This window comes from Drosophila melanogaster, chromosome 3R, assembly GCF_000001215.4.
Source record: "Drosophila melanogaster chromosome 3R".
In the NCBI taxonomy this organism is placed as follows: Eukaryota; Metazoa; Arthropoda; class Insecta; order Diptera; family Drosophilidae; genus Drosophila; species Drosophila melanogaster.
Window position 1 is genome coordinate 22,981,421 of NT_033777.3, and position 18,051 is coordinate 22,999,471.

The window sequence follows — 18,051 nt, forward strand, 5'->3', positions numbered from 1 at the left end:
GAATGAATTGAAAAAAATTTGAAACCTTCGAGCAAAATATGTTGCTAACTTTTCGCATTTACTTTTATTTGAACAGCGTAATACCTAAGTACACGTAAGTATAAGTACGAATGAAATGGCTACATAAGTACGGCATGGATTAAAAGTTTCGGCTCCAGATCAACCTGAAGCTATGTCCCCTTCGAGGAATTGGTGCTGCCCAGCGTGGGGGCGATGGGCGTGGTTGGAGAGTCAACCGCCTCCACTGCATCTCCATGTTTGAGCCAATATGGCGCCAACCGCAGCATGAGAATGGCGCCCAGCGGGGCGGTGAATATAATCGCCAGCACCGAGATGATGAGCAAATTCCCGGCCAGCGCAAGCTGTTCCGGACTGGCCACGCTGGCAGCACGTGCCATGTCCAAAGCCACTGGACCCAAGGCGGCCTAAGGGGAAAAGAGAGACAGAGAGAGAGGGTTAGCTGGGGCTCATATTAAGCAGCGGCCACCGCTGCGTATGAGTGATATGTGATTTGCAGCGGGGTCAGATTAAATGCAGTTTGCTGTGCAATTTTAATTAAATCAGTACGAAAAAGGTGGACACTGAAATATGCACCGCATATTAGGGCAAAGTTAGACGGACGCACACATGTGACCGCCGTCCTGGTTTTTTTTTTTGGTTGTCTTCCTCTGGATTTTTTGGACGAAGTAAGTAAGCCAGCGTAACATTTAAATTTCTGTAAACCACAGACGCACACTCGCCTGCTCAGGCGACATAAACAAAATGTTCGCTTGCGGTTAAACTGCAAACAAAAGGCTGGCATGCCAACTGCAGCCGCAGGAGCAGGAGCATGAGCAGGTCCTGCGATGACTCTGACTCTGACTCTGTCTCTGGCCAAGAGAACATGACCTGCAAATACGTGTATAACTTAAGCATGGGGAAAACACCAGGCCAGAACAACCAGAGCGGCCAGGACGACCAGGACAAGCAGGACAACCAGGACGATGGTCAGTCTGCTCGTGGCAAGCGAGTGAAATGGCCGGCAATGAAATAAAAAGCGCCACCAGGCCGGGAGACAACGAATGGAAAATGGGAAATGAAAACGGGCTGGTAGGGTAAAAGGGGACTCGGATTGGGAATGGGGAATGGGAATGGGAACCGCAGCAACATGACACGCGGAACGGGAAACTTACTTGGACAGTTGCTTTGGGAAAACCGGAAATTGTAATGTAGGCACGTTCCTTTCTCGACAGATTTCCGCCATATGTGGATAAATATGCAAAAGCCAGGCGAAACTGAAAACAAGAACAAGAAAGTGGTCATCTCTAGATGTTTTTCTCCCTCCGTTTCTTTTTTTTTGCATTTTCTGTGTGCTTGCAGGTAACATTTGCATTGCGGTCCCGGAACATTTTCATTTCAGTTCACCCACCACACCCAACCGGAATCTCCACTTGGTCGCCATTCCGACCAGAATGGATATGAATGGATGGGGTGCCCAACACCGCGGGGACCGTGCAGTATTCCCCGCACCAACTGGTCGGAGGGCCAGAAAGAAATTAAATAAGTGGCCGGAGCAAGCATTTGTTGCACCACCAGCCACGCCTCCAGCGACCATTTTAATTACCAAACTTCCGACGAGCACCAACAATGCGCCATAACCGATTACATGGCCCTGCAGCACGTTGAAATTAATTTCCTTGCCAATGAGCGCAAACGAGACGGGCTTGAGGAACTTCCACATGAGGTCCAGTCGCTTGGGCACACTCGCCTGCAAGGAGAATCAATAGGTTGTTATTAGATCGTGGCCCAATTCATTATGTTTTCTAAAAGCTAAAAGACGTCCATCCCTACTTCCCGGGAAAGCAAGCCAATCGGCTTACAAGGCGCTTCCTCGGAACTCAAGACTCAAGTGCAAGTGCGGAGTGAAAAAAGACCTCCCTGGACAGCAACTGGGTTAAAAGTTTAAGGCAAAGGTAAATGAAAGGAGGATGTTAAAAACAAGGATGCAAAAAACACATGCTCGAAACAAATCGAGAGCCGGCAGTCAACTCTGACATGGGACAAGGACGTGATGTCACAAATTACCTAGCAGAAATCCCGAACATACAGGCGCTTTTTACAGCTGCAGCGGTACAGACATAAAAAATGGCACTATTGCCAGGGAACATTTTTCTTGACCCGAAAGCAAAGAAAGCAGCAAAAGAGCGACTGTAGCTCCAATACCCCAAAAAGCACTCAGAAACGCAAAAGTGGCGGCAAAGCCAAAGTCTCCAGCTCAGAGACTTGGTTTCGATTGGACTTGGTTTCGATTCTGGACAGAGAAAGAAATTATAAGTGAGTTATAGTATTAACTTGGAGATTTTGAATGAAAGCCCATATTCAATCCTATATTATTCTGCATTAAATCACCATCATTATTCATTATACCATTTTCGTCCAAGATGGCCCACAAATAATGCCCAGTGCAAAGGATACTCACAATTTGCTGGGCCTGCAGCTGCTGGGGCGTCAGTCTGGTCTCCTCCCGTCGCCAGCCAATCCTCGCAATAAAGGCGGTCGTTACACAACCCAGGGCTCCGGCCGACGTATAACCGATGACGCGGCTGCCCATCACGGCGATGGTTCCGCCCAAGATGGTGAGTACGAAGCGGAGGCCATTTGCGTACGTCTGCAAAGATGTGGGATGTGCGGAAACAAGGACAGATATGAAGGGAGTGAATGGCAAAACAGGTAGGTAAGTTAGGCGGGCTGAGTGGAGAAAAAATGACGAAATCACTTTACAAAACTCTGATGGAAACTGCTTTTTTATACCCCCAACCACCAGCCATCGCCAGCATTGTTTGTGTTTTGCGTGTGCGGTCAGCTGCGTATACGCAACGTGTGCTGCAGTCAGGGAAAATCGAGGAAAAAAGGATAGTGTCCTGTGTCCTCTCGCCTTGTTTTCGTTTGCATATATACCGGGTTTTTCCAGGCTCTAAAATTGCACTAAAATGACTTCTACAAGGGTTTAGATCTGATAAATCTCGCCTGCAACAATGTTTTCTCGGTCGAGAGTTTTTGGATATTTTTTAATATCTGCTGTGTCAAGTTGTCAGTTAGCCCGGCTGGTGCTGAGCGAGTGATTGGAATCTTTTTTAATTTACTCGGTGATTTTCCAACTATGCCGCAAATTGCTGCAATTCAATTTACACCCTCACACCTTTGTCGAGCTATTTGTATTTAACTTTAAGCTGCGCTCGTTCTGGTAAAATGACATGAAATTGACTTTGCCAGCACATCGTTAGGTTACCAGTCTTTATTATAAGGTGAGAAACTCAACGTTTCTTTCACGACGGCACATTTAATTTTCCAACTTGAGTTGCCGCCACCTCGTTGAATTACAAAGTTTTGCGCGAATATCTTATTGGAAAATACAGTCAACTGGCTTTGGCAAAAAAAGTAAGTGGCAAAAGGTGACGTTGAATGCAAAATTGAAGAGCACTGCGTAATAATAATAAAATAAAGGCGGTAGCAATGACATGCGAAAATATGCTGAGACCAAAAACCGAGGCCTGATGACAGCCACCCATCGCACCATTTTTACCCCTTTGGGAGATGACAGTGAATAGCCCGCGGATGTATATATATATGCTATGTATATATATATATATATATACGGTGTGAGTGTGCTTGATGGGCGGTACGAGGTGAGTGGGTGTGTAAAATATGCAAGGATGCAACTTCAACGGCGCTCAGCGTGAAATTTTTGTACAAACTGCAGCACTGCGTGGATGCGGATGTGGATGCCACTTGACGATGGCAAAGGCGAGCGCGACTTGCAGAAAACAAAAGTTATGAGAACTCGACGGGAGTGTGTGTATACGGAGGTTGTACAGATGGAGGGCTTGGGAGGTTTGATGGCTTGCGTTGTTAGTGGGTGGTGGGTGGTTGGTGCAGCGCATGCAGTGCAGTATGCACCACCCATGGCGTTTGATTATGCGCGCCATTAGCGGTGTAAGTTGCGGCAATGAGTTTTGTGGCTCTGGCTGCGGCTGCCTCGATGTCCCCGGCATAACTTCACATAGATGCTGGCAGTAACTGTCGTCGCAAATGTCGCCAGCTTCGCCGTTGCCGTTGTCGTTGCCGCTATGCATGTAAGTGTCTTTTTATGCAAAATGCACCCACACAAACAACCGTGAATGGGGGGAGGGGGGACTGTACGGAAGCTAACACTGCGCGAAAAAGAGGCATCTAAAAAAGGCATCTAGGTGATAATTCTCTAGCTTTTAGGAAAATTCCATAGTCTGCTAGAGTAGGTAATCTGATTGATTCTAATGGGAATGATAAATAGTTACTGCTAGAAATTGGTATAAAAATAAATGTACTAACACTTTATGCCCATGCCATATTTTCCATTCTAGAAACTAGTTCATGCGAAATTTCCCTTGTGAAGTCAATTTTTAGCTTGCACCAGTCATTTGCCCCAGTGCAATTGTCTGCAGCCCCACGTACATATGGCACAGCCCCCACATTCCCCACCCAGTTCCTCGCCTCTAGAGACTGGCGCGCGTTTTGCATCATTAAATGCGCTGATTGAGTGTCTAAGTGTTCACTGAATGTGCATTTTAAGTGCAGCCCGCTCGACGACGAGATGTAGCAGCAGAAAGAAGAGGAGGACGGCAGGACGCAAAGGACGAACTGCGTCTAGGTCCGCGCCTTTGTCTGGCAGCTTACCGCGTTCCGGGATGGCAAGTACTGGAGCATCGAGCCGTAGAGATAGCCAAAAACGAGTCCAATCCCGATGCCAATGGGACCCTGCAGCACTTGCTGGGTAAGCGAAGCTGGAAATGGAAGTGGAAGCGAAGTGGGGGTTTATTTAACTCTGGCTGGGATTGTGATTTCGATTCCCGGTCACGACGGGTGGCACGCACTCGTTGAGAATATTACGCTGATTATCACGCCAAACATGAAGATGGCTACCACATCGTTGCATGTGGTCATGGCATAGATGAGCGTATGAATGCCGCTGTTCAGGCCGAGTCGATCCTCCTTCAACTTCAGCATCACGGTGACGACCACATTCGGTGAAACGGCGGTGATGACAAGGCTGTAAGATAACCCCAAGTTCTCAGTACCCATTATGGCATTCGATAATCCACGTATTCCATTAGCTCATTAACTTACCCCAAAGCAATGCCCCACAGCCAGGGCATGGAGAGTGTAAGATTGGCCAGTCCGGCGATGGCTGCCACCTCCACAATTGTGGGCAGCAGGGTTAACCGGAGTATCATGAACCACAGCCGCTTGAAGGCATCTCCATCCAGCCCGAGGCCAGCCAGCAACATGATGTTGATCAGGGCCATTTCCCTTCGCAGGTGGAAACAAGCTCACATTAAATGTAACACGGATTTAAATGAAATCTTACCTGAGGAACAGCTCAAACTTCTGATAGCCCTCGAAATTGGCCAGGCCCAGGTTGGCATAAAGTACGCCAAAGAAAAGCATGCCCAGCATGTCGGGCAGATGGACAAAGGTGACCAGGATGCCGGAGATCTGGGCGCCCACAAAGAGGAATGCAATGCGCATGATGACGGTCGGTGGTTGGGAGTACTCCGGCAGCAGAACCCAGCCCATGGCCCAAAGGCCCAGGAAAATGGCCAGTAGGGCCACCAGCTCGGAAGTGTTCACCCAATGCGAACGGATATATAGCCACCTGCAGGAAGTTCAAGAAAAGAGTTAAACCAACGGCCACAAAGGTTTCGAGTGTACTGAGGTAGTTCTTCCCTTAAAAAACGTATCATGTATTCCTTTCTTCAACTATGTACACATAATTGCCGCTAATTATCGAGCCCACTTAGAGCTATAAAAGCGGACGGCCCAGGGAAAATAGAGTCAGGACAAAATGGATAAACACAAGGATCGCATTGAATCCATGCGCCTAATTCTTCAGGTCATGCAACTATTTGGCCTCTGGCCGTGGTCCTTGAAATCGGAAGAGGAGTGGACTTTCACCGGTTTTGTAAAGCGCAACTATCGCTTCCTGCTCCATCTGCCCATTACCTTCACCTTTATTGGACTCATGTGGCTGGAGGCCTTCATCTCGAGCAATCTGGAGCAGGCTGGCCAGGTTCTGTACATGTCCATCACCGAGATGGCTTTGGTGGTGAAAATCCTGAGCATTTGGCACTATCGCACCGAAGCTTGGCGGCTGATGTACGAACTCCAACATGCTCCGGACTACCAACTCCACAACCAGGAGGAGGTAGACTTTTGGCGCCGGGAGCAACGATTCTTCAAGTGGTTCTTCTACATCTACATTCTGATTAGCTTGGGCGTGGTATATAGTGGCTGCACTGGAGTACTTTTTCTGGAGGGCTACGAACTGCCCTTTGCCTACTACGTGCCCTTCGAATGGCAGAACGAGAGAAGGTACTGGTTCGCCTATGGTTACGATATGGCGGGCATGACGCTGACCTGCATCTCAAACATTACCCTGGACACCCTGGGTTGCTATTTCCTGTTCCATATCTCTCTTTTGTACCGACTGCTTGGTCTGCGATTGAGGGAAACGAAGAATATGAAGAATGATACCATTTTTGGCCAGCAGTTGCGTGCCATCTTCATTATGCATCAGAGGATTAGAAGGTATAGTATCTCTCGCAAATACATTCCTTCTCTTGCTTATATATTGTTCTATTTTACAGCCTAACCCTGACCTGCCAGAGAATCGTATCTCCCTATATCCTATCTCAGATCATTTTGAGTGCCCTGATCATCTGCTTTAGTGGATACCGCTTGCAGCATGTGGGAATTCGCGATAATCCCGGCCAGTTTATATCCATGTTGCAGTTTGTCAGTGTGATGATCCTGCAGATTTACTTGCCCTGCTACTATGGAAACGAGATAACCGTGTATGCCAATCAGCTGACCAACGAGGTTTACCATACCAATTGGCTGGAATGTCGGCCACCGATTCGAAAGTTACTCAATGCCTACATGGAGCACCTGAAGAAACCGGTGACCATCCGGGCTGGCAACTTCTTCGCCGTGGGACTACCAATTTTTGTTAAGACCATCAACAACGCCTACAGTTTCTTGGCTTTATTACTAAATGTATCGAATTAACATGTCAAGCTTTTAATAAATATTACTGAATGCATCTGAAATAATAAAACCTGTTTTCTGAATTTTAAGAATGGGACACCATTATTAAAAGCATATGTTATAAAGAGATATTAAGTCACAAGTACCATAAAAGTTTTATAGATTACATAATGGAAGTCATATAGAAAGCCTTACCATCAAATGTATTCAAATTCAAGAGTCTTGAAAAATATGGAACGTATTCAAAATTATTTCAAGAAAAATTCATATGTAAACATGTTTACCGGTGAACAGGCTTCATTGCACTGATGATAAATCGTCGAATTTGGTAATAAAAAGGGGTTTTGAATGATGAGTTCTTCCCCTAAGAATCCTGCTTCCAATTGCGTGTCTTAGCCATTTAGTATCGGTCAACAATTAACGTATGGTAATGTCGACAAGCTAATTATTGTAATTGCCCTGCTCATTAGTTGTATAAATATTTTGGCTGGTTACCTAAGTAAATCAGGGACGGAACGCACTGAGAACTAAGCTCACAAAATGAACCGGTTCCTTAAAATGTAATATAATCACAAATGAATATATATATTGTTATAAAGGATGTCAGCAGTAATTTTAAGGAACTAGAAGTGAACTAGGATGTAGAAAGTAAGTTCAAGCTGGACAAAGTAAAATGATACCACCCTAGTTCACCTTGAATCAACAAAAAATTCCACAAGGCTACCCATTGAGGCTATTAAAACTCAAAGGTTATAAAAGCCTTAAAATCTTTCGAGCATTTCATTAAGTTAATTAAAACTAAGCTGCTGGAAATGGAGTCTACAAATCGCCTAAGTGCCATCCAAACACTTTTAGTAATCCAACGTTGGATAGGACTTCTTAAATGGGAAAACGAGGGCGAGGATGGAGTATTAACCTGGCTAAAACGAATATATCCTTTTGTACTGCACCTTCCACTGACCTTCACGTATATTGCCTTAATGTGGTATGAAGCTATTACATCGTCAGATTTTGAGGAAGCTGGTCAAGTTCTGTACATGTCCATCACCGAACTGGCATTGGTCACTAAACTGCTGAATATTTGGTATCGTCGTCATGAAGCTGCTAGTCTAATCCACGAATTGCAACACGATCCCGCATTTAATCTGCGCAATTCGGAGGAAATCAAATTCTGGCAGCAAAATCAGAGGAACTTTAAGAGAATATTTTACTGGTACATCTGGGGCAGCCTTTTCGTGGCTGTAATGGGTTATATAAGCGTGTTTTTCCAGGAGGATTACGAGCTGCCCTTTGGCTACTACGTGCCATTCGAGTGGCGCACCAGGGAACGATACTTCTACGCTTGGGGCTATAATGTGGTGGCCATGACCCTGTGCTGTCTATCCAACATCCTACTGGACACACTAGGCTGTTATTTCATGTTCCACATCGCCTCGCTTTTCAGGCTTTTGGGAATGCGACTGGAGGCCTTGAAAAATGCAGCCGAAGAGAAAGCCAGACCGGAGTTGCGCCGCATTTTCCAACTGCACACTAAAGTCCGCCGATTGACGAGGGAATGCGAAGTGTTAGTTTCACCCTATGTTCTATCCCAAGTGGTCTTCAGTGCCTTCATCATCTGCTTCAGTGCCTATCGACTGGTGCACATGGGCTTCAAGCAGCGACCTGGACTCTTCGTGACCACCGTGCAATTCGTGGCCGTCATGATCGTCCAGATTTTCTTGCCCTGTTACTACGGCAATGAGTTGACCTTTCATGCCAATGCACTCACTAATAGTGTCTTCGGTACCAATTGGCTGGAGTACTCCGTGGGCACTCGCAAGCTGCTTAACTGCTACATGGAGTTCCTCAAGCGACCGGTTAAAGTGCGAGCTGGGGTGTTCTTTGAAATAGGACTACCCATCTTTGTGAAGGTAAGATTTCCGCAAAAGTTTAAAAAAGATATCAGATAACTTTAAAGCTTTATATAAATAGGAAGATGCACATCTTAATTTTCTTAATATATTTCTACTCTCTAACCCATAACTTTTGGCAGACCATCAACAATGCCTACAGTTTCTTCGCCCTGCTGCTAAAGATATCCAAGTAGAGTGAAGCGTGAGTAGGGATCCGCCGACTGCTGCGGCGCCACAATGGAAACGCACCCACGGGTCGGATACGTAACATTGTAACTCATACGCCCCGTTGTTGTGAACATGAAGAATAAACGCCTGCAGCCAACAAGGCATTTCGCCAGCTATTAAACTAAGTGTCGCAGCCAAAAAGGGAACAAGAAATCGGGCTAGCCTGCGACTAGACGTCGTTGGATATGAGAATGAGATATGCCTGCTAACAGGATACAAACAGGACCCCCAAATCCCGCTCCCGCCATCCCGTTTTAAGACCAGCGGAAGCACGCGCCGCTGCCTAGTGCAGCGTGAACTTCCACGGAGACATTGTTGGCGCACAAAAGAAATACAAAATACAAAATACGAAACGAGACGAGAAGTAAAGAAAGGCAGCCAGCCAACGGATATGCGAAAAACGCGTGCAATGCAAGTGTGAATGGCGGCGCTGCTGTCCCGCCGGAAGTGCATTCAAAGGGTTAAGCGCAAATCCGCACAATGGCAGCCCCAACCTCCAACCCGCAGTGCTGGCCACATGAGCTTTTCACTTACCATTTGGGTCCTTTGTACTCGTCGCCCGGAGTTGCGTTCGGAGTTGGGTAGCCGGAGACGGATCCTGGGCCGTAGTTGGTGTTGGTGCTGGTGGTGGTGCTGGAGTTGCCCGCATTGTTGGCGGCAACATTTTGTGTTGTTGTATTTGTTAAATTTAATGATGTCGGCGTTAAAATTATTGTTGCAGCGTTTTGTGTGGCGTCAGCGCCAGCCTCATCCTCTGGGATTTTCTGTATGTCTAATTTGGTATGCAGCGGGCGGGTGGGCAGGATGTCGCCCTGTGAGTCCTGCGGCGCTGCACCTTGTGTCATGTTGTCACCTGGCGCCAGTGCCCTTTTGGTGTTGTTGTTGTTGCTTGACGGCTGCTGTTGCTGCTGCAGCTGCCACTGATTTGGCTGCTGTCTGCTGCGTTTTGCTGTAAGTGGCAAACAGATTTAAACGCCTTAATAGATGTGTCTTTCACTTGGTGGTAATCGTTTGGGAGTTTTTTACTTATTAGGGGGAACGTATGTGCAGTATGGAAAAATTGTAAAGCTTACTAGAGTTATGCATTTTGTTTACAGCAAGAAACAATATATATTCCAACCTATTTATTTCATAAATCCTTTTCGAAATAGAGCAGAACCATCGACCGGCTTATAAGCGCCAAACTGGTGCATTTAGCCCATTTGGCATTCATTCCCGCTGCTCATGCATAACGAAAGCCCAACAGCAGTCGGATCGTTTAAATTGCAAAGTGCAGCCGACACACAAGTCACTCCCACCACTCGAGGCGATGGCGAAATGAAGATTGCAACAAAGATTGACAACCGTTGATTGTGCCGCCGAGGAGGCACGTCGGCGAACAAGACGTGGGGGTGAAGAGCACCGCTGCCGGCAGGAAGCTGTCTTCACCTGGCCCAGGACGAGCACAAGGACGATGCAGGCGGCAGGCTGAGGACGAACCAAGCCAGCCAGACGACAGTAGACAGGTGCCTCCATAATTGGCTTCATTGTTGCCGCGACAATTTCACAGGTTGCGAATGGCGGAAAAGGCGCTAGGTGGTGGTAGGAAATACATAAATATTTCCATTTATAATTAGCGCACTTAATGCCGGCTAGCTGCGAGTGCTTTCAAGCAATTGACGCCTCCGCCACAGCGGGCTAATTGGAGTGGAGACTGATATTTGCATTTGAAGCGCCGTTCTAATAACGAGAATTTACAATCCACTTCACATCTCAATTATTATGCAGAGTTCACACTGTCTGCCGGTGTTTGTGTGTGTGTGTGTCGCTGCCACATAGGCTGTGCAATCAGCAGTTGATTTGATTTGATGCCAGATTCTTTGCCCTTTTTATCCCAGTTTGTATTTGATTTGAAAAGACAATCTGCTTGACATTTGCCACCACTCGAATGGCTACGTGTTAATTGTGCGCAAATATTTAGCGTCAATTCTCGCCGGTGCGAACTGTCGATGTTTCAGTGCTTAGATTCTATATGCCATACTATTATATACAATATTTGCGTATTGGTCCATCGATCACGTGTCGCTTGTGATTCAGTGCGTCATGCGACTCTTTGACACACACGCCCAAATTGATTGCCAATGCTAATTGGGTGTCATAATGCAGCAGCACAAATATTGAATCTATGCAGTAAAGTGGCGACTAATGGAGCTCGGATTATTATAGCCGCAAATTAAATAAGAGCATTACTTAATTTGACTTCATTTCGATTTATATCTCTTTATTGGGGCTTAGCAGCTAGTCGTTCTTTTCGGATAGGAATTTACTAGCTGATTTCTGGTTTCTGGTTTATTACAAACAAATATTAATAAGAAAATCAAGATTCCTCCTAAATGTTTCAAGGTCGATCTACTATCATTTTTTGTGCTTCTGAGACTGAATAAATAAAATAAATAAATAGAACAAACAGCTGATGAGCACGGATTCCCCGTCTGAAAGAGATAACGCATCGCAAAACAACGGCAATCGAAATAGGGAAAAACACTGCTTCTCTTCGCAGTGTAAAAACCAAAACAGAAATTAATTTTATTTTAATTATAGTTACGCTCGAAATAATAAAGTAATCTGCTTTGGAATCGCGGGGGCCAGAGAATATATTAAATATACAAAGTTTTTGAAACAATAACGAATATATGTTAGCAATTTATGTGCACGGTGAAATGCGGTGAAAATGTTCTAAACTGCAACAATAAACACAATGATGAGAGTTGGAAAACTATGGTTTTTCCCAACGTTGTGAGGGGCTTACCTGTTCGGCGGATAATTTAATTAGATTGCACTCATAAAACTAACAGTATTCAAATTCATCACGCATTCCGATTCAGTGGAAAATGCGATTTTATTGAAACAGTTTCACAACCGAACCGCACAATTTTAATGCCGAACACCGACTAATCGCGTTCAATGGCAGCGGACAACTGAGATGTCAGCTCTCTTAGGCGGATAGCTCCACAGCCTCGATACGGAATATGTATATATTTTTTATCTTATGCTAATAAAAAAAAACATATATCTGGGAGTTCGAGGTGCTCTCGTGGGCACGCGAGCGAACCAGACAAAATATTTGTTTAATAACTTAAAATTAGCAAGCAAACTGAGAGAGAGAGAGATTGTGTGATAACGAGAACATATGGGATTATTAGATGGAACCCTGGATCGGAACGCAGGTGCTAATTATGATAAACCGATCGCGATTATGATGTTTCCCACATACATCACATTGAGTTGTAATCTTTGGGGGGCAGACGGCGATTGCAGTAGCTGGGAAATTTCTAATCCCGACCCGCCTTGCAACATAAACACTTATTTGGCCCAAAGCATTTGCTTATCAATTAATTAGCCATAACCAATAGGGAAACTTATGTACGCCCTGCAAATATTTGCCATTTCAGAGGGGCTAAACTCTCGGTTCAGTTGGATTTCGGTTGAGTTGATTATGGCTGCGAGCTTATTGATTATTTACCAGTTCAATGCAAAGTTCGCGTTTGAACTACAACAAATATTTAAGTTTTGCTAATTAATTTAAAATATCTACCCGCCCCTAAAAAACCGAAACTGAAATGGCGCTCGGGTGAGGGGAAAGTGGAAGGGAATGAAATGATAACAGAGGCAAGATTTCTTCTCCATCTTTTTGAATTATGTGCCTCATTTAAAAGTTTTTGCGGCACTTACTTTTACTATTTTTTTCCATAGCTGCCTGGCAAAAAAAAAAAAAATGGTGCATAAATTGTGCAAAGGTGTCGGCGAAGATAGCGTTCAGGTATTGTAAGGCAGCACTTTCGGAGGTCCTGCCGCTGCTGTGATATTTCATATTTCACATTCATGCGCTGCACTCGAGAAAAAGGGGAAGCCGTTGAGCCAACTTGAACTGCAAGTTGGGCAGGTCATTAAGGCTTCATTGGACGCCGCCCCATTGATTATTACCTTTGGCAGTTTCCGGGGCCACGACCACGCCCCCCTATCACTGCACCAATCCCATCCGCCCACTTTGCCCGGGGCACTTTTTTGGCATTTTATCTTGTCATATTTTCTGCAACTTTCAAGTGACCAGGCACGAAAATAATGCAAAAGTTATTTTAAGCCAAGGCACTGCGATGCCTTTCGCATTTCGCATTTCGCTTTTCAATTGCCCAAGAAGTTTCCACACAAATTATGCCACTGGTCGCAAGAAGCGCAGCAGGAGCCGGAGCAGGACTCCTTCGCAGAATGTGCTGATGGAAAAAAGTAATGGCCATATCCATGGAGCTCCAGTTACAGTTGCAGCTGCATCTGCAAAGTTTTTGTCATCCGCTTGTCATGTGCGGACTATTGCGTACGAGTGCGAATCTGAGGTGTTAATTGGAAGCGAGGCAAACACTTTTCCAGACGACGTCGGCCCGAAAACTAAACAACTTTGAAAAAGTTCACTTAGGTCTAAGGATGGAGAATTTATAGTTCTGCTCAAAGTTGAACGAAGTTTTTTTTTGCTGTCACTTAACATTTAGATTGTTTTTTCAGCTAAAAGTGCCATAAAAAGTGCTCGGCAAGACGGTCTACTGAATGTGTATCCCCAGTAATTTATATCAGTTATTCAACTATTCATTATTTACAGGCGAACGTTAGGTGCTTTTTCAATATGTTTAAACGGAAAATTGCGCTCGCTGATGACAGAAGTCCTTATTCTCCTTATTCCGTGCTCTTCCACGCCAAGGAGCCCGGAGTTCCTGCTGTCTGAAGTCTGAAACTCTTTCTGCGTCTGGGGCGTACTTATATATCAAATCACTTTTCCCGTACTCAGAACACATTTATTTTATTTATGTTTACTTAAGCGTACCACCTTTTAACTATGCCAGCCGGCATCCTTGCCGCGTCCTGAATCCTGATGCCGACTTGCAACTCCACATGCAGCGCGCATTCGGAAAATAATTTCTTTGCGTGGAAGAAGATTGCATTCCGTTGTCACGCACTTCCTGCCAAGAGATGAACTCACGCCCCAGCGATTCGCATCGAATTTAGTGCTCATACATCGCAAATCAGTGGAAACTGGCACTTTCTTGGCTCCGGGCTGGTAAACTATATAAAAATGGTAGAGAAATGAGGTCACAAAGCGCCATTCAGCGCCATGCTGGTAAATAAAAGAGCCAGAGACAAATTGAAAAAAAAAACCCCCGTTGCAGCTCGGCAAATAAGCAGCCAAAGTCTGACAGGTGGTCAAAGGTTAAGTGCGGGAGGGGCGACTAAGTGCAGTTTTAGTAATTAGCTGTGGCGCAAGTGCAAGTGCCTGCAAATCCTTCAGATTTAGCCAAAGTATTCAAGCCTCCAAAGTGGGCCAACACAGCTGCGAAACGCACCAGCGCCAATTGAAATGGCGTCGAAAGGGTTTTCGTGACGGTTAACATTCTACCATTCATTTGGCAATCATTATGCTGAGTCACAGTCTAGCTGGCATTTATAAATGTCGCACACTGCGTATACGTAATGAACTGACTTGCACACACACACACACAGGCGCATGAGGCGAATGCGCAATGCACTGCATTTATCAATAGACGAGTGCATGTTTGTGTGCCAAGCGTATATCATGTTGGCTTTAGTTAACAGAAATGTCACCGTTTCACTCACAAGCAGAAGCGACAGGTGAAATGTGGATGGGGCAGGTGGATGGTAGGGCTGTGCCATTCAAGGTTGAGCTTGAGGAATTGCCCCAAACGCTGCATTTAAATGGAATTTATTTAATATAAACGAGTGCCTGCACATGCGAGCATTAGTGCTGCCTGCAGCGGTGCGCAAACTTATTTAAATATGACTTCCACAGTCAAATCAGAGTCAGACGCGAAATGGAAACGGGCATCGGAATCGGAATCGGAATCTGAATCAGAATCAGTGGTGCACTCCGAATGTGAAAGCGAATAGCAAATGCGAAATGAATGCACAGGAAATGAGCCCCGGTTAATGCATATTCATGGGAACATACTTTGCCGAGAGCCGCGGGCTTTTGCCACTCGTGTTAGTTGTATGATTGCGGGCATTTGGGCGCAACTAAACTGGCTCATTATTCGTGTGAAAATGCCACAATTGCGATGGCCCAAAGGGAAGTTCTCCCCAATTCTCCCAAAAAGTTGTACAATGGACTGGTGCGAAAACCCGCATTTGAACAGATGCAAAACAATTGCTGCTCTGGGAGTTTCAAAAATACTAGCTACTCGGCTGTGGGCGAAAAACCAGCAAGGGCCACCTGCCAAAACAGAGGAGCGTAAACAAAAAGCTCGGCCAACGAAAGTGGTCCACACACATGGCCAGCAGGGCACAGCCTTGCATATTTCCAGAAATCAGAAGGAATGTGTAGGAAATGCCTGCCTTTGAGTTTGAGCCGGGACGGTAGATGCACTGGACTGTCAATCGCAGACACTCTGTCGTCAATATGCGGAAATATTACGTATACGCCCCTGTGTCCCCCGCCCGCCTTCGCCATCTTGTGCAAGATGTGATTGTGCGGTTCACTTAAAATCGAAATGCCTCAATCAGCTCCTGCCAGTTGAGAGAAAAAGCTGTGATTCTGCCAGGATATCTCGACGGCGAAACAAAAACTTTGCATAAACAAACTATGAATACTCGTATATGTGCTGAAGTGCATATGTGCATATCTGAGCACGCATTGTGCACTTGGCTGTCGGAGCCACTTCGCTTGGCTGGCCAACAAAGCGTTGGCATGGAGCTGTTCCACTGGATGTCTCTGTCTTCAGCATCCTTTTTGCCGTCCTGTCTGCGGGTTGTGTGCACACTGATCCGGGGAGCTGGTTGCATAAAGGCAAGAATTTCCGTAACAAATACTTTCGTTCCGCATTTTTCGAATTTCCCCATGACGACGCGGTGCAATTAAACATATCACTCACCTTCGATGGCGCTTGGCGCGGTGCTTCCATGGGCACGAGGGGGCACCTGTGGCTTGTCGCCAAGGAGGTGCTCCTTTTCCGGCTCCAGGATGCTGGCGGTCACCGTTTCGCTGGCTCGACGCAGCATATGCAATGGAGTCAAGTTCGCATCACGATCGCGTTCGAAATCTTGCTGGCAGGAGGACATTTGATACGAGTCCTCGAAGGGATTGCTGCTGCGAAAGGCTTGCAAGGGTGGACCCTCACTGCCTGCCACTACATCCAATATATCTAAAAAAAAATATATATATATATATAAATTAATTTGTATGATATTAAAATTAAAATCGCTTTATATTCATACTTTTTTCCCACAAAAAAAATTGACTCAAGCTATTTGGTAACATTTTTAATTACGCATGATAGATAAAGCCGAAGGGTTGCTAATCAAACAAAAAATATTGATAATTCCATTCTACCATTCTTATTTTCCAGTCCCAAGTATATAAATAAAAGAGTTAATTTCCCAACAATTTGACTTGTGGAAGCCCGAACATATTTGCACACGATTTATTTATTGGCACTTGGGCAAAAAGTGGCATTTAATTGATTAACCATAAACTCGTAAATTAACGCCGAAAGTGAGTATCGAAAGCTGCCAGAATCGCTTACCGGAATCGCTGCTCATGTCGAATGTCGGCGAAATCCAGAGAACAAAACAAAACTGAGTGATTGAGTGAAAAAAACGCGGAAAATAATGCCAAAGAGCGACAACTGCTGACGCAATCAGTACGATGACGTAGTCCAAATGGCTATTCTTGGCTCAAAATTGACGAGTGCCAAAGAGAAACGCCGCGGTTTGAAGAGATTGGTTAGCTGCGAATCGAGTGGATATATAGTATATAGTATAGTATATGCAGGGAACGGAACACGCGCGACACGACCGGCGGAAAGGCGGAATGAAATAGTGTAGTAGCCCCGGAACTTGAGCACTTGGAGCTTCTTTTTATTACAGCTCATGCACTGGCAAATATTTGCCAAACGCATTAATTAGAAAAGCAAAAGCCATTTAAACAAGCAATTGCCGATTCGCGCAGCTCCAGCGAGCGCTCTTCGATTAAAACTAATTGGCAAACAAACAAGCTCTGCGGAAGGCGAACCTTCTGTTTTCATTGCTGTCGAGCGAAAAGTGCGGAATGAGTTGGTTTCTGGGTTGGGTGAAATGAGGGGTGGGGGTGGGGTCTGTTTGGAAGCACTTACATATTTATAAGGGGTTCGTTTATCTGCGATTCAATATGCCCATAGTTTTCTAAGGCGCAGCCAATTAGCTGATAAATAATTGTCATGTAATCATAATTTATCTGAACTAGATAAGGCGCCGAATAGCCGCGTTATTAATAGACCTCTAATCATAGCGCATTTCCCATGTGTGAGTGTCGGAATGATTAAACGCTTTCACTTTTTTTTAGGGAAATGTGCGCGACCTGCCCCATTTGAGCTCTATCATTGGGGCGGCAATTCTGTGCCATAGATGGCGCTTTAGTTTGCCAGCTGCGTTTACATGGTATTAAAAAAAAAACTACCTTATATTGTTTTTATTATTAATTATTAATTTTTGTGAGCTTGGAAAGCAATTATATTTCCTTGAAGTAAAAAGAGTTTCGCTTGTCTTGCAAATTGTTTTTCTGACAATTTGCATTTTGACGTTGCTCATCATATTGGGCGCCGTGGCCACTCCCACGCCGTGGCTGTAATTTAATTGCTTCGCTGGAATATTTTTAATTTACCTGATGGACAAACCAGCCCCATGACAAAGATAACCAATCGCAGTGACGTCACCACCATTATCCAGTGCTCCAGTCAGATCATCTCCTCATCAGGTGCCACACGTTGTTGCGCAAAAAAAGTGTCGTTTGCGAAAATATTTAATTTATTTTAACTATGCACACACACTTTTTTGCACTGTATGGAGTTGCAGT

The 18,051-nt window shown here is 45.2% G+C and overlaps 3 protein-coding genes and 1 non-coding gene across 5 annotated transcripts; 3 read left to right on the forward strand and 1 right to left on the reverse strand.

Annotated features, from left to right (window-relative positions):
• Positions 1-38: 38 nt before the first annotated feature.
• Positions 39-17,108, reverse strand: Nha2 (Na[+]/H[+] hydrogen antiporter 2). 2 transcript variants are annotated; one of them, NM_001260322.1, is made up of 11 exons: positions 16,745-17,108; positions 16,094-16,363; positions 9,717-10,131; positions 5,384-5,671; positions 5,143-5,325; positions 4,890-5,065; positions 4,693-4,799; positions 2,459-2,647; positions 1,604-1,747; positions 1,173-1,274; positions 39-425 (listed from the first exon to the last, which is right to left on the reverse strand). In NM_001260322.1, exons 1-11 carry the CDS (start codon positions 16,758-16,760, stop codon positions 171-173), a joined length of 2,145 nt encoding a protein of 714 aa, NP_001247251.1. In that variant the 5' UTR covers positions 16,761-17,108; the 3' UTR covers positions 39-170. The 2 variants fall into 2 exon arrangements, with proteins under 2 accessions (NP_001247251.1, NP_732807.1); NM_170043.2 differs by lacking the exons at positions 16,094-16,363; positions 16,745-17,108 and adding an exon at positions 11,971-12,141.
• Or94a (Odorant receptor 94a) lies at positions 5,861-7,083 on the forward strand (the record flags this gene model as incomplete). The annotated part of the gene is made up of 2 exons (NM_079731.1): positions 5,861-6,603; positions 6,663-7,083. 2 exons carry the CDS (start codon positions 5,861-5,863, stop codon positions 7,081-7,083), a joined length of 1,164 nt encoding a protein of 387 aa, NP_524455.1.
• On the forward strand, positions 7,875-9,148 carry Or94b (Odorant receptor 94b; the record flags this gene model as incomplete). Its single annotated transcript, NM_079732.1, has 2 exons — positions 7,875-8,972; positions 9,095-9,148. The coding sequence occupies 2 exons, from the start codon at positions 7,875-7,877 to the stop codon at positions 9,146-9,148; spliced, it is 1,152 nt and encodes a 383-aa protein (NP_524456.1).
• asRNA:CR43454 (antisense RNA:CR43454) lies at positions 15,034-16,365 on the forward strand. The gene has a single exon (NR_048470.1).
• Positions 17,109-18,051: the final 943 nt, after the last annotated feature.